This window comes from Pantherophis guttatus, chromosome 10 (genome assembly GCF_059756535.1).
Source record: "Pantherophis guttatus breed Tessera chromosome 10, ASM5975653v1, whole genome shotgun sequence".
Lineage (NCBI taxonomy): Eukaryota > Metazoa > Chordata > Lepidosauria > Squamata > Colubridae > Pantherophis > Pantherophis guttatus.
Genome location: NC_142072.1, coordinates 24,452,034 through 24,467,395, shown reverse-complemented (window position 1 = coordinate 24,467,395; position 15,362 = coordinate 24,452,034). Strand labels below are relative to the sequence as shown.

At 38.5% G+C, this 15,362-nt stretch overlaps 1 protein-coding gene across 4 annotated transcripts in view; it reads right to left on the bottom strand.

Moving 5' to 3' along the window:
• KCNQ4 (potassium voltage-gated channel subfamily Q member 4) overlaps positions 1-15,362 on the bottom strand; it is a 160,798-nt gene that overhangs the window by 46,474 nt on the left and 98,962 nt on the right. For all 4 annotated transcript variants that reach the window (XM_087876805.1, XM_087876806.1, XM_060691415.2 and 1 more), the window contains exons 6-7: positions 14,246-14,356; positions 12,208-12,303 (exon numbers count right to left, since the gene is read on the bottom strand). In XM_087876805.1, coding sequence (XP_087732931.1) covers positions 12,208-12,303; positions 14,246-14,356 — 207 coding nt within the window. The remainder of the gene's footprint in view (positions 1-12,207; positions 12,304-14,245; positions 14,357-15,362) is intronic.

The window sequence follows — 15,362 nt, the reverse complement described above, 5'->3', positions numbered from 1 at the left end:
TTCCATCTTTCTGACCACAATAGCAAAGGAACCAATCCAGACAGGAGAATGATAGGGCAGAATATTGCCGGATCAGAAGTCATTCTTCAACATAGAGTGCAAAGCCAGAGAAGCCAGAAAAAGGATATTTGGATTTGAGTTTGCGGCTGGGGAAGGAAATGGGACTGGAAAGGAGGTCATGAATTAGGAACTGCACAGGAACTGTACAAAGCATAACTCAAAAGATGGAAAAATAAGGAAATACTCATAATGAAACAATGGATTGTGAAGGTGGCAGAGCTAACAGACAATACCCCTCAACACTGTCAAACTATTTACTAAGTCTGCACTACTATTAATCTTCTCATTGTTCCCACCACCCATCTCCTTCCACTTATGACTGTATGACTGTAACTTTGTTGCTTGTATCCTTACGATTTATATTGATATTGTTTCCTGATTGCTTATTTGTACCCTATGACTATCATTAAGTGTTGTACCTTCTGATTCTTGATGAACGTATCTTTTCTTTTATGCACACTGAGAGCGTATGCATCAAGACAAATTCCTTGTGTGTCCAATCACACTTGGCCAATAAAAAATTCTATTCTGTTCTGTTCTGTTCTATTCTATTCTATTCTATTCTATTCTATTCTATTCTATTCTATTCTATTCTATTCTATTCTTTATCCTAATTCTAATTCTAATTCTAATTCTATTCTATTCTATTCTATTCTATTCTTTATCCTAATTCTAATTCTAATTCTAATTCTAATTCTCTTCTGTTCTCTTCTATTCTATTCTTTATCCTAATTCTAATTCTATTCTATTCTATTTTATCCTAATTCTAATTCTAATTCTATTCTATCCTATTCTATTCTATTCTATTCAATTCTATTCTATTCTATTCTAATCTTCATTCCTATGTTATTCTATTCTATTCTATTCTATTCTATTCTATTTGACTTGTTTGACTAAGGAGTGAATAACAGTTACTTTTAGAGAAGTCTGGAAACCCTTTATGAATTTTTTTTCTGCTGAAAATGGTGAAAAAGGAATTGGTGACTTTGGGATTTATTGATGAAAATGTTGTGTTTATGGGGAGGAAAAGAGACCCATGACATGCAATTTGTGACCGTTGCAAAGAAGATTCTTTAATTATCTTTCTTTTTCTTTTGTTATCGTCCCTTGTTCTTTTGTTTTTTTATAACTTTCTTCTTTCTACTTTCTTTTTTTTTTTTTAGTATTTCCACAGCTTTCTAAATCTTATGTAAAATGTTCTCTTAATAAAAATTATTTTAAAAAAAGAAAGAAGAAGAAGAAGCAAACTGCTAACTCAGGGTCTCAGCTACTTTTGGAGGAAGGCAGGGGGTCAGGAAGACTTCCAAGGAAATTTTAGAAATTTACTTGCTCAGCAGTAGAGCACTAGGCTTTGCAATTATTCTTCCAAATGCTGAAGAGGTTGTCCAAAAAAAAAAAATTACACCAGTAATTTTTTAATTTGTGATGGTCATGTGATATAACTCTTTGATGATTTTTTTTTTTTTTTTTTTTTTGCAGATTTTGCAAATGTCATCACTAAGCAAAGAATTGAACGCTCTTCAGCGTTAGGCTTATTAGACTTCTTTACAGGACCAAACCATCAGCTTAAAAATAAAAAACTTATTATCTGTTTAATTTTAGCAGCAGCCAAAACAATCATTACGCAACATTGGAAAACTCTACATAAAACGATTGAATTGTGGATTAGCAATGCCTGTTCAATTGCCACGTTAGGAAAAAAAAAAATCTCAGATAAAATAATGAGACTTCAGAGACAAAAAATAGGTCTGTTGGATATGTCTGCCACCTCGAGTTATTGGTAAAATGAATAAAGGTGTGATAGAAATAAATAAATAAATTAAACACCAGAGTTTTATTGGATTTTATGGTTTACCTTAATAGCAGTAGATTATGCCTTGGTATCCCCTTTATTTATGGTACATTATATATATATATATATATATATATATATATATATATATATATATATATATGTGTGTGTGTGTGTGTGTGTGTGTGTGTGTGTGTGTGTGTGTGTGTGTATAGTTAATATTTCGGGTTTCTTCCCGTGTAATTGTGGATATATCCCTAAAAGGGTAGAAGCGACGTTTCGGCAGAATCCCATCTGCCATCATCAGGCTTATGCCAGTAGTCATTTTGCACTAACTGACGTTGGAATTTCAAATCTGGTGCTGGTATTCAATGGCAGGATAATCAGAGAAGCAATAGAAATGGAAAAAAGACCATATTGCATGAATAAACGGGATGACACTTCACGTCTGCCTACTATTTGGAAACCTGCTCTCATAGATAGACGAATCTTGACACCATATGTGGAACATGGACCAAACATTGCACAAAAAAATCCCAACCAAATCATATTCAAACCAGCCACAAAGATAAAGCCCTGCCACCTAGTGGAGAAAAACCGACCATACACCCGAAGCCAAGCCAATAAACACATACTGGGACTCCCAACCAATCAGAATGAAAAGGTGGAGCCATCCCAGAATACCAGCACCAGATTTGAAATTCCAACGTCAGTTAGTGCAAAATGACTACTGGCATAAGCCTGATGATGGCAGATGGGATTCTGCCGAAACGTCGCTTCTACCCTTTTAGGGATATATCCACAATTACACGGGAAGAAACCCGAAATATTTTTTTTTTTTTTATTGCAAAAGTTTTACAATTACATTTTCACCCCTTTTTTTCACCCCCCCACCTCCCTCCCCAAACTTCCCGTCCTCCCTAACCCTCCCTAACCCTCCCCCCCCAGACTTCCCTATTATGTACTCATAACTAATAACACTGATATATATACCTGAACCCATCCCTCCCCCTACATAATTTTCCCTCTTTGTCTCTTTATATTAAAATATTTCTAATACATTGTTTTCAAATAAAAGCTATTTGATACTTTCTAATTTGGTATTTGTTCTGAACATATTCTATCCACCTTTTCCATTCCCATTCATAAGTCTCTTGTGAACAATCTTTTAAATATGCTGAAATCTTCGCCATCTCTGCAAAACTAGCCATCTTCGAAGTCCATTCCTCGATAGTAGGCAAAGCTTCATTCTTCCAATATTTACCTATCAACAATCTTGCTGCTGTTATCATATACAATATTAATTTTGTTTCATCCCGTGTAAAACCCTTAACTATGCCCAATAAAAACAATTGTGGAGAAAATTGAATTTTTTTCTTCAAAACATTCTGCATGACCCACCATATTTTTATCCAAAAAGCCTTAACTTTCCTACAGGTCCACCAAACATGATAATACGTAGCATCCAAACATTCACATCTCCAACATTTTGGCTGAACATTAGGGTACATACATGACAACTTTTTAGGATCTAGATGCCATCTATAAAACATTTTATAAAAATTTTCCCTCAAATTCTGCGACTGTGTAAATTTAACATTCTGAACCCAAATTTTTTCCCATGTTTCCAACATCACTGGTTCTTCAAAATTTTGTGCCCACTTAATCATACAATCTTTAACTAATTCCGTTTCTGAATCCCTTTCTAGCAAAACATTGTAAAGCCTTTTAATATGCATTGGACCTTTCTCTCTTATATGTCTAACCAATTCTTCCTCATGCAACATAATACCAGTTTTTTGGTCCTCTTTCCATCTCAATTGTAATTGATTATATTGTAACCAGGTTAAATTAATCCCTTCGTCCAACAGTGTCTGCAATGTCTTCAACTGCCATCTGCCCGCATCTGTAAAAAGAACCTCTTTGTATAAAAACCCCCCGAGTGACATTATATTTGTATTCCACAAGGTATGACCAAGATCCAGCCATAGCGGTATTTTATAATCCCATTTGAGTCGGTGCTTCTTCCAAACTCTCATCAAAGAGTCTCTAAGTATATGACTTTTAAATACTTTATCAACTTTGTCATCATAAAATAGGTAAGCATGCCATCCAAATTCAAGATCAAAACTTTCTGCATTCAATATTCCAGCCTTTTTACTTCCAAACCAATCACTTGTTAAAGTTAAAGCTGCTGCATCATAGTATAACTGTAGGTTTGGAAGTTTAAGGCCTCCTCTTTCTGGAACATCTTGCATAATTTTCAATTTCACTCTCGGCTTTTTCTCGTTCCAGACAAACTTATTAAGTCCAGTTTGCCAAACTTTCAGTTGTTTATCACTTTTAAGCACCGGAATCATTTGAAACAAAAACAGAAATCTTGGCAAAATGTTCATCTTAACTGCTGCTATTCTTCCAAGTAAAGACAGTTGCAGCTTTTTCCAAGTCTCCATGTCTTTCTGAACCTCTCGCCACAACACCTCATAGTTATTTTGAAACAATTTCATGTTTGATTCTGCAACCTGAACTCCAAGATATTTTACCTTAGGTACAATTTCAAAACCTGCCCTCCTTTCAAACTCATGTTTACGATCTTGTGTCATATTTTTGACTATCATTTTAGTCTTTTTTGAGTTCACTCTGAAACCTGAAACTCTACCATAGTCTTGTATAATGTCGTTCATCAAGATTATTGATTCCATTGGTTGTGATAGGGTAACCACCAGATCATCTGCAAATGCCTTTACTCTATAATCCTCTTGCCTTATCATTATGCCTTTCAAAATTTTTGAGTCCCGTATTGTATTTAGCAAGACTTCCAATGTTAAAATAAATAAAAGTGGGGACAACGGACATCCCTGTCTTGTTCCTTTTTCAATTTTAAACTCTGTCGTCAAACTTCCATTAATAATAATCTGTGCTTTTTGCTCTTGATAAATTGCTGAAATTGCCTGTGTAAACTGGTCCCCAAAGCCCATCTTTTTTAAAGTCTTTAGTAGAAAATTCCAATCCACTCTATCAAAGGCCTTCTCCGCATCCAAAAAGACCAGCACTGCAGAAATCTGTTTATTCTTATCAAGATATTCCAATAAGTCTATTACTTGCCTTACATTGTCCTTCATATATCTACCCTCAATAAATCCCGCTTGGTCCTCATGAATCACCTTTTGGATTACTGGCATCAACCTGTTGGCTAATACCTTCGCGTAAATTTTATAGTCTGTGTTCAAAAGAGATATTGGTCTGTAGTTCTCTGGTTTTTTAGGACCAACTTGTTCTTTTGGTATCAAAGATATATAAGCAGTTGTCCAGGATGGGGGTATTTTACCCCCTTGTTGAATATTACAAAATAAATCTCTAAGTTGTCCCACCATTTCAGCTTGTAAAGTTTTGTAATACACTGCAGTCAAACCATCCGTGCCAGGAGCTTTGGCTGTTTTTAGCTGTTTAATTGCTGCTGTTATCTCCTCCTCTGTTATAGGATAATTCATTCTTTCCTTTTGTTGATCAGTAATTTTTGTAACTCTCTTATCCTTTAAATATTTTTCTATAAGTCCATTCTGCACCTCATCTTTGGCATATAGTTTAGTATAATAATCCACAAAAGCTTCTTTAATTAGTTTTTGTTGAAAGATTTCTTTTCCTCCAATATCAATACTATCAATAGTCCGTATACTTTGTTTTTTCCTCAATGTGTAAGCCAACCATCTGCCCGGTTTATTAGCATTGCAAAATGTATTATACTTCGCGTATTGTAAACTTGTTGCAACTTGTTCCGCCATAAGCATTTGGAATTGGTCTTTCAAAAGTTTTATAGCACTTCGTATTCTTTCATCTGTTGGGTTTTTAATAAGTAACTGTTCTTTATTCTTTATTTCCATTTCCAACTCAGATCTTTTCTTTTGTCGGAACAGTCTATGTTTAGAATTCATGTAGATAAGTACCCCTCTCATATAAGCTTTACTTGCATCCCAAACAATTTCAACTGGGGTACCTTTATTCAAATTTATTTCAAAAAATTCTTTCAAATGCTTTTTAAGTTCTATTATATTTTTTTCATATCTAAACAGGTTCTCATTTAATCTCCAAGAACGTCTCTCAACCTTATCCATCTCGATTTCTATCCATACAGGACTATGATCAGTCAAAATTCTTGGAAAAATCTTTGTTCTTTTTGTCTTAACAAGTAGATCATTTGACAACAAGATAAAATCAATCCTAGAAAAAGATCTATGTCTATCAGAAAAAAAAGTGTAATCCAATTCATTTGGGTTATGTATTCTCCAAACATCTTTTAGTTCCATATCTTCTTTCATATCAAAAAAGGTCTGTGGTAATCTAATTCTAGACTTTGCCAAGCTCTTTTTATCTAATTTAGAATCAATTACTCCATTCCAATCTCCCATAATTAAAATAGATCTGTAGTCCCATTGCAATATTTTAGTATGTAACATCTTGTAAAAATAATCCTGTTGTTGGTTGGGAGCATAAATTCCAATCAAAAGAATTTGACCATTTGCTGTAAACAATTCAATTGCTACAAATCTACCATCTTGATCTACTTCTATAACTTTTGCTGTTAATTTTTTATTTACATAAATAACCACACCATTCTTTTTCTGCGAAGTTGAAGATATATAATGTGCTCCTAGTTTTGAGTTTATCAAATATTTTTGATCTTGAGTTGTAATGTGCGTTTCTTGTAAACATATTATATCATTATTAAATTGTTTCAAATATGTAAATAATTTTTTCCTTTTCTGTGCTGAATTCAACCCATTGACATTCCAAGATAAACACTTAAAGGTCATTAGCCTCTTCATGGAGCGCGGAGCAATATGCTTGAAGTTGATCCACAAGCTTCGATCTCGCTCCTCCCATAGCGCCAATCTCTTGTGCAGTGCTCTTAACTGCCTTCTTGTCTTGTCTTTCCTGTTGTTGTTGTTGCTTCTGTTTAAGTAGCTTGGATTGAGCTCTAGTTATACGTTGATCTTTAACTTCAGTCAACTGAATCAAATCCAAAATTGGAGAAGAATCCAGCGATGGCTCACTCAGAATACCTCCTTCTGCACCTTGCACATTTTCTAATTCCTGCTTAGACTGTTCTTTCAATTGCCTCTCTTCACTCTCCTTAATCTCCAGAACTGTAGATGTACGTGGAGATGGTGTTCTTTCCATAAGAATAGTACTGTAAAAGTGTTGCGCCTTCTCCACGGTATTCAACCGATATCCTTCTCCCTTATATCTGAAAATTACCCCAGCTGGTGCGTCCCACCGGAAGGGTATCTGTAAATTTTTCAATTCCTTAACAAGAAAACCAAATTCTTTTCTAGCTTTCAGCATTTTAGGAGGTAACTCTTTAAAAATTACAAGCCGTGAGCCCCCCACTTGTATAGAGGTGTGAAAAGATTTTTGCAGGATATCATTTCTAATTTCTCTCTCAGTAAAGTATATGACCACATCTCTGGGTAATTGTCTTTGCCTGGCCACCCAAGAGTTCACTCTGTAAATTTTATCTATTTTATGAAATACCAAATCAGGATTAACTTGTAAAATCTTAGCCAGGGCTTCAGAGCAAACTTGTCTCAAGTCCTGTCTTTCCTCCTCTCGAATTCCCCGAAGCCGTATGGCAAATTCCATCGCCCGGAATTGTATCATAACAATCTCATCTTCAATTCTCTGCATTTTATTGTCAACTTCATCAATTTTATAATCATTGTCTTTCATCCTAACATTAACTTCTGATTTAAATTCTTCAACTTTAAAATCAACTTTCCCAATAAAATCTGCCAGGCCAGACGCCACTTCTGATATTTTTTTGGTCACCATAATTTGATTCTGTTTCACCATGTCTTTAATTTCATTAATTTCCTGCAAAAATTCCTGATGTGATTTTTGAAGTTCCTGTTGTGATTCTTGAAATTTATCATCCAAAGTTTTAGAAATAAATTCTTTTAAATCTGCCACATCAAATTCTTTTTTCTGAGTTTGTAGCTGTTGAGCAGGGGGAAGTTGCGTTTGCTGTTTGTGTGTGGGGGATCCCCCCCTAATGCCTTCCCTTCCTGCTTCTTTGAAGCCATCCTGGCTCGTGATCTAGTTTTTCTAAAGAGGGAGGTTCCTTTTCCTTTCCCTCCTGCACAAAGACTTCTAAAAAAGTCCCCCAGATTTGATCAAACAAGGGTTAAAATAAAGCAAAGTCCAATATTGAAAGGGGAAAAAATTTCCCAGTTATTTCTCTTATAACAAGCGAGGCAGCTTAGTAGCAACTTGGAAACTTTGTAGCAAAACAAAGTAACTTCACCAATCCACACTCGCTGGCTCGTTAACTCTGAAGCTAGGCGCCATGTTTTTTCAAAGCACTTTCACTCATTTGCATTTTCTCAGATTGAAAAGTCAACAAAGTGCTAATACTTGCGTTTCCAAATTTCAGGATTCAGGTAGTTTCGCTGTTTATTAAAGCTGGTTCTTTCGCTTTAAGTTTCCTGCAGCCGGCTTGTTCTGCAGAAGCAGAATCGTCCCACGCCGCCCGGAGTCTCAGCAGGTTGGAAGGGAGCCGCGCCTGTTTCCTCCCCAGAAACGATTCCCTGGGGGGTTACAGGGGCTCGACCTGTGCCCTGCTATCTCTCCTCCAACAATCCTCAGGATTTTGAAGTTTTCGAGCCGCTTCTCGATCGCGAAGCGGCTCTACAGGCGGCGGGGCTGGCGGAGCTTCAAAGAGCGCCGCCGTCGCCGAAGACAAGGAAACCGGAAGTCCCCAAGAAACCCGAAATATTAACTATACACACATACATACCCGTGAAAACTTACATAAATATATACACACATATATATATTTTTTTTATTCTACTGCACGGAAAAAAGTCAGAAGTCATCACTTATTTCCCCTTTCTTCTTGCACTTCTTTCTTCTTTAACATTGGCTTCTAATTTGTATTTTATCTTATAAGAAACTTTAATATTTTTAGAAGACCTCGTAATAATCTTTTTTGCATTTTATATAGCAATAGCACTTAAACCTATATACTACTAAGAGCCTTGGTAATACAGGGATTTAAGGCACCCTGTTATTAAGCTGGTTATTAAGACCAGCTGCCTGCAATTATTGCAGGGTTCGAATCTCGCCAAGGCTCAAGGTTGACTCAGCCTTCCATCCTTTCTAAGGTAGGTAAATTGAGGACCCAGTTGTGGGGGCAATAAGCTGACTTTGTATAAATATACAAAAGGATGAAGGCTATTGCTGAGCACATTGTAAGCCGCCCTGAGTCTTTGGAGAAGGGCAGCATATAAATCAAATTTAAAAAAAAAAAAAACTTCACGGTGCTTTACAGCCCTTTCTAAGCGGTTTACCAATTCAGCCTCTTGCCCCCTACAATCTGGGTCCTCATTTTACCGGCCTCGGAAAGATGGAAGCCTGAGTGAACCTTGAGCCGGTCAGGATCAAACTCCTGGCAGTGAGCAGAGTAAGCCTGCAATACTGCATTCTAACCACTGCGTCACCATATATCTTTTTTTCTTTATACATACAGTTATGTTAATGCAATTACCTGATATTGCTTTTTTTAAAAAAATTAAGTTAAAACACAATATGCCTTGCCTTGAAAGCTCTTAGGTTCCAACTGGGGCACACACCCACACACCAGTTAGAAAGGCTGTGTTTTGGGGTTCAGACAAAGAGTGCGGCCTGGTGGAATGCTTCCTACATATTTACTTAAAGGGCAGTATCTCCTGATTAGACACAAGGGCTCTTTTCTTTCCATTCTATGGCTTTTATCCAAAGATTCTACAGATTTCATTAGGGAGTTTACCCACAATCCAGTTTTTTACTACTGGTTCTGTGGGCGTGGCTTGGTGAGCATGGTGTGGCTTGGTGGGCATGGCTTGGTGGGCATGGCAGGGGAAGGATATTTCAAAATCTCCATTCCCACTCCAGGGGAAGGATACTGCAAAATCTCCATTCCCACCCCACTCTGGGGCCAGCCAGAGGTGGTATTTGCTGGTTCTCCAGACTACTCAACATTTCTGCTACCGGTTCTCCAGAACCTGTCAGAACCTGCTGGATTTCACCCCTGTCACAATCCTTTTCAGAGAACCCCCTCCTCCCATCTTTGGCTATGCTCTGCTAGTCAGACACGCCCAGAGTAAAGTCTTAACTCAACATTAGTAGAAAACTCGACTGGCAGAATAATTTCTGTCCTTATTACCCATCCCTCTTCTGCCCACCCCACCTGTTTTTCCAGGCAGTTCCAATCACCTGACTTTCCTCCAAGGAAAGAGATGACACAGCTAGATAATTTTACTTACCCTGAAGCTGCCCTTGGATGGTGTCCAAATGAGGGGGGGCAGAGATTACTTTATCACTAGTGCAGCTAAGGACAATTTAAGGTGTTCTCATTGCAATGCTGGGTATGGGGCTAAAAGCAGGGTCTGTAGTTAAGGCAAATAAAGGTGTTTCTACAAGTGGGAAGAGTTGGTAGAGCTTTCCATGGCAATGTGCAGAGGGGGTGGGGCAGGGATGAAATCCACCAGGTTCTGGAGAACTGGTAGTGGACATTTTGAGTAGTTTGGAGAACCGGTAGCGGAAATTTTGAATAGTTTTAAGTACCGGCAAATGCCACCTCTGGCTAGTCCCAGAGTGGGGAGGGAATGGAGATTTTGCAATATCCTTCCCCTGGAGTGGGGTGGGAATGGAGATTTTGCAGTATCCTTCCTCTGCCATGTCCACCAAGCCATGCCCACAGAACCGGTAGTAAAAAAATTTGAATTTCACCACTGGGGTGGGGAATGGCTTCGAAGACAGAAGAAAGGGTGGCCACCAAAGTAACTATCAGATAAGAAGGACTTGAAACCAGGCCAAGAAATTAACTTGAGAAAACATCTCGGACAAGCCCCTCTTTAATTTACATTGAAGGAGGTGGACAAGACTTGCAAAATTCTGTTACTATAGGTGTTACAATAAAAACAGTTCAGACATACAAAGCCTTCTTTCTTACTCTCATCTACTTTGTAGGGCTGACATGTGGGCAGAAATCCTGCCCCGGCTCTGCCAGGAAAGAGAAGAACTTATTTTTACAGGTATCACTTGGTATCTACCTCCTCCTGTAGTCCTAGAGGTTCAGGAATGAAAAAGCTACAGGAAAATTTAAATCTGACCTGTCAATCAGACTTAAACCTTTCAGTACAGATCAGGGGTGAAATGCTACCAGTTCACCCGAACCGGTAGTAAAAAATGCTACTGGTTTGCCGAACCAGTAGTAAAAAATGTAAAAAAAAAAAAAGTGCCAATGATCAGCTGAGCGACATGCGATCGTCGGAATTTATTTTTTTTAACTTTTTTAGCATTTTTTTACTACCAGTTCAGGTGAATAGGTAGTAAAAAATGCTTTAAAAAAGTTTTTAAAAAGGCTCCGACGATCACAGCTGTGCTGTGCGATCGTCGGAACCTTTTTTTTTTTTTTTTACTTTTTTAAAGCATTTTTTACTACCTATTTGCCCGAGCCGGTAGTAAAAAATGCTTTTAAATTTTTTTTAAAAAGGTCCACATGTGCGCCACAGCTGATCAACACCCCTCCCCCACACTGTTTTACTTACCTTCCCAAGCCTCCTTTTGGTGCGCACTGCATATGCGCACATGCAGTGCACATTTGGCGCATGGCATGCATGTGTGGCCAGCGAACCAGTAGTAAACCGGTTCAAATTTCACCACTGGTACAGGTAATAGATAGAGCCACATGCCTCTAGCATATGCCAGCTGCCAACTGAACTGCTAAGAGAAGAAAGGAGCTTTGCCAATTCTCTTCTCCTGAAGAAATAAAATTTTCATTCAAACAAAGAGAATTGTGGCAGAGTACCTCATAACTCCAGGAATGTAGGAAAATGAAATAAGGATCATTGAGAAAAAAACATAGGGATTTCTACTATGCAATGTTTTTCAACCTGGACAACTTGAAGACATATAGACTTCAGGTACCAGAATTCACCAGTCAGCCATGGTGTATGGAGAATTCTGGGAACTGAAGTCCACACATCTTACAAGTTGCCAGGTTGAAAAATACTGTGCTAGAGAGAGAGAGAGAGAGACAGAAGGGCCAACCACCACATTCAGACATGCATGTGTAGGCACATCATTATATCTGCAATACTTTGAAGAGGCTGTGCTTTTCACAAATATACATGCGTTTGTTAATATTATCCAATAGTTATGGAATGGAGCTCCAGAGCACAAACCTGCAATTGCTTGAGGAAAGAAACTTATTCAAACAGTCTTTGGCTTCTAGCATTCAACACATTCTTTAAACAAGGAGGGAAGGAGGAAAAAAGAGGGGGGGGGGAAATCCAGGATCTTCCTTCCTTACTCACTTGGATCAAGTTTGCTGCAGGTGTTCTTCTCTTCTCAAAATGTTTTTGTCGATGTTGCTCTTGGACTTTGAGAGCAAACCCTGAGCCTAAAATTCCCTGTGTGAAAAGACAAGCAACAATGGACCCTTCAAAACAGCAGTTAAGTTCTAACTAAAAGGAAGCTCTAAGAAATTGGGGAATTTGTACTATTTGTTGAGAAAAAGCCAGCCATCTAGGATGATGAGAGGTCAAATGTCTAAGCCAAAGAGATTCCCAATATTTCAGCATCTTTCTCAGGGGCTTAAAGACCTTCCAGACAGTCAGCTCATGGGGACAACGAGCGCACAACTATGAAATTCTTCTTCTCCTCATTTTTTGTAAAAAAAGACAAAAACTACAGATAATTATCAGCAGCTAGCTAGCTAGCTTGGAGACAGCCACTTTGGTGACTTACAGTGGTGAAGGCACCAGGCTAGAAACTGGGAGACTGTGAATTCTAATCCCACTTTAGACACTAAGCCAGTTGGGTGACCTTAAACCAGTAACTTTCTCTCACCCCTAGGAAAGGAGGCAAGTGCAAACCATTTTTTAAAAAAAACTTGTTAAGAAAATTGCAGGGACTTGTCCAGGCAATCTACAAGAATTGGACATTATTGGGAAAGCTAACTTGGACTGATCTCAAAAAAGCTAAGATGGGTCTAACTTGGTTACTCCTTGAGTGAGAGAGTTCTTGAAGACCCCCGGGGCTATAGAGGGCATTAGAAAGTTTAAAAAATATCCCAGAAGGAGATTAATGACAAACCATTAAACACACACATTCATGTAGTCAATGGGAATCAAATTCAAGGAGCTTTTCTCCTTTTCTCTAAGGAGCTCGGGGTTGTGTGATTCAGATCACATCTTATTTTTATCCCCAAACAACCTTATGAATTGATTATAACTGAGACTGATGGGGTGGTGGATCACTGGCTAAAAGAGAGCAGGGAGTAAAAAGCCATGTCACATAGACTTGCTCTGTTGGAGGAAACATCCTAGATGAGTTTAACGAAACCTTATCTACTGGTCCCCAAGGGAATGTAGCCAGACTGACAAAATTCTTCTAATATAGGTGATCAACAATAAAGAAACTGCTTTGGCTTATTCATGAAATTATTCTGGTTTCTTGCACCTGATAGATGGGCCTGAAATTATCTAGTGAGATTCCATGGTTGAATGAGAACTTGCACATAGAGGTCTATGTTCTCTGTCACAACCAATCTACTACCCTGAGTAGTAGTAACCGCCTATCCCTGAAGCCTGGCCTAGGAGAATACTAGCATTTCCTGTGTCGGATGAGGACAGCACATCTTTCTCCTTCTGTCCTGGCCACTTTTTACAGAGGCACAATTGAAAGTGTTTTAACAAACTCCATCACTGTTTGGTTTAGTGGCAGCAGTGCCTCAGATAGAAAGTCCATACAGAGAGTGGTAAGGACAGCAGAGAAGATTATAGGAAGCTCGCTTCCTGTTATTCAGGATACTGCTTATAAGTGCTATGTGCTTAGAGCCCGAAGCATTGTTAGAGACCCCACACACCCACTTTACGGTCTGTTTCTGTTGCTCCCATCTAGGAGGAGCTTCCAAAGTATTTCTAGCAGGACTGCCAGATTCTGTAACAGCTTTGTTCCCTATGCCATCCATCTGGTAAACTCACAATATTCATTTTTCTCACCATGTACATGTATACAATCGAACTAGACTATTGTTTCTCTGTGTCGTATAATATATGTGGGTATTTGCATAATTTTGTATTTATTTATTTATTTTGTCATGTTTATGTAGTGTATATTGGAAGTGGTGAGCCTCGGAGAGCTGCATGCAATGAAATTTCATTTTAATGTATGCTGATTAGTGATTCAAAGTGACAATGTAGTTATTTAAAGTCTAAATTCTAAATCTCCCTAGGGCAGCTATGCTGGCTGGGGAATTCTGGGAGTTGAAGTCCACAAGTCTTAAAGGTCCCAAGTTTGGAGACCCCTGCCCTAGGGACTCAAGCATTCTTCCTTCTCATGGGGACTCACCGCAGGAAGGGCAAAGAAGGAGATTCCCAGCAAGGCGAAGCAGGCTGTCAGCACCCGGCCCAGCCATGTTTTCGGAACCTTGTCCCCGTAGCCGATAGTGGTGAGTGTGATCTGAAATCACAGAAGCAGATAAATTTTATAGGCACCTTTTTCTTAGGGCTTCATTACAGCAAGTATGGTAGCTAAATTTTGTGTTGCTGTAATGAAAGCAAGATATAATTGGTTAAAGACATATCCATCTTTGTTTTAAATATTACTTTTGGCCCAGTACATCTTAACTGATAACTTATAAGGATCTATAGTTTTTATTTTATAATTTATAATCACGAATGTTTTATATTTAATTATGACCCAGGTAATAACTATATAACCTAATAATGGAGGAGTGAATAAATGTTATGTGATTCATTCTGCTAGTTGTTAGTATACTATAGTTGTGGTCCGCCAATGGCCTGTGGAGCTGGCAGCAGAGTCGGACAGTGAGGAGGCTGGGGAGGAACATGGGCCAGTCCTGGACTCTGGGGAAGGCTCGGATGAGGGCTCTGCATCGGAGGCAGAGAAAGGGCCATCTGGGAGGTACGTGCTGTCTCCGGAGCCTCCAGAGTCGGACCTCAGCGAAGCAGAGGAACGGGGGAGCATGTTCCCAGTGCGTGCATGCGCAGAGCTGCCAGAAGGCAAAAACAATTAAAACAAAAGGGATGACTCAGGAGTAGGGCTTGGAGATTATTGGCCCCTCCCACAAGATTTAAAAGAGGAACAAAGGCACGTGGGCCTTTGCAGGAAGCAACGTTGTTAATTCTGTGCAGTTTAAAGCCTGAAGCTCTGTTTGATTCTGGACTCCGTGTGACTTTGCTAATTAGGTCTTTGGCAGCGTGTCAAAGGAGATAAAGGTGGGTAATTATCAGCTTTATCCCAAAGGACTCTTTACAACTATTTGGGACTCATCTGTGAATGAACAGAATTCACAGCTGTTAAAATAAAAGGCTTTTGGGACTGCTCGTGTGTTTTACTGACTCAGGAAGCCTAGGTCGGAACAACTATTGTTTTGTATGCTTTTGCTTTTTTACATTTTTGCTGGTCAGCGTCCCAAAAAATATTATTGATTGGTTGATACCAT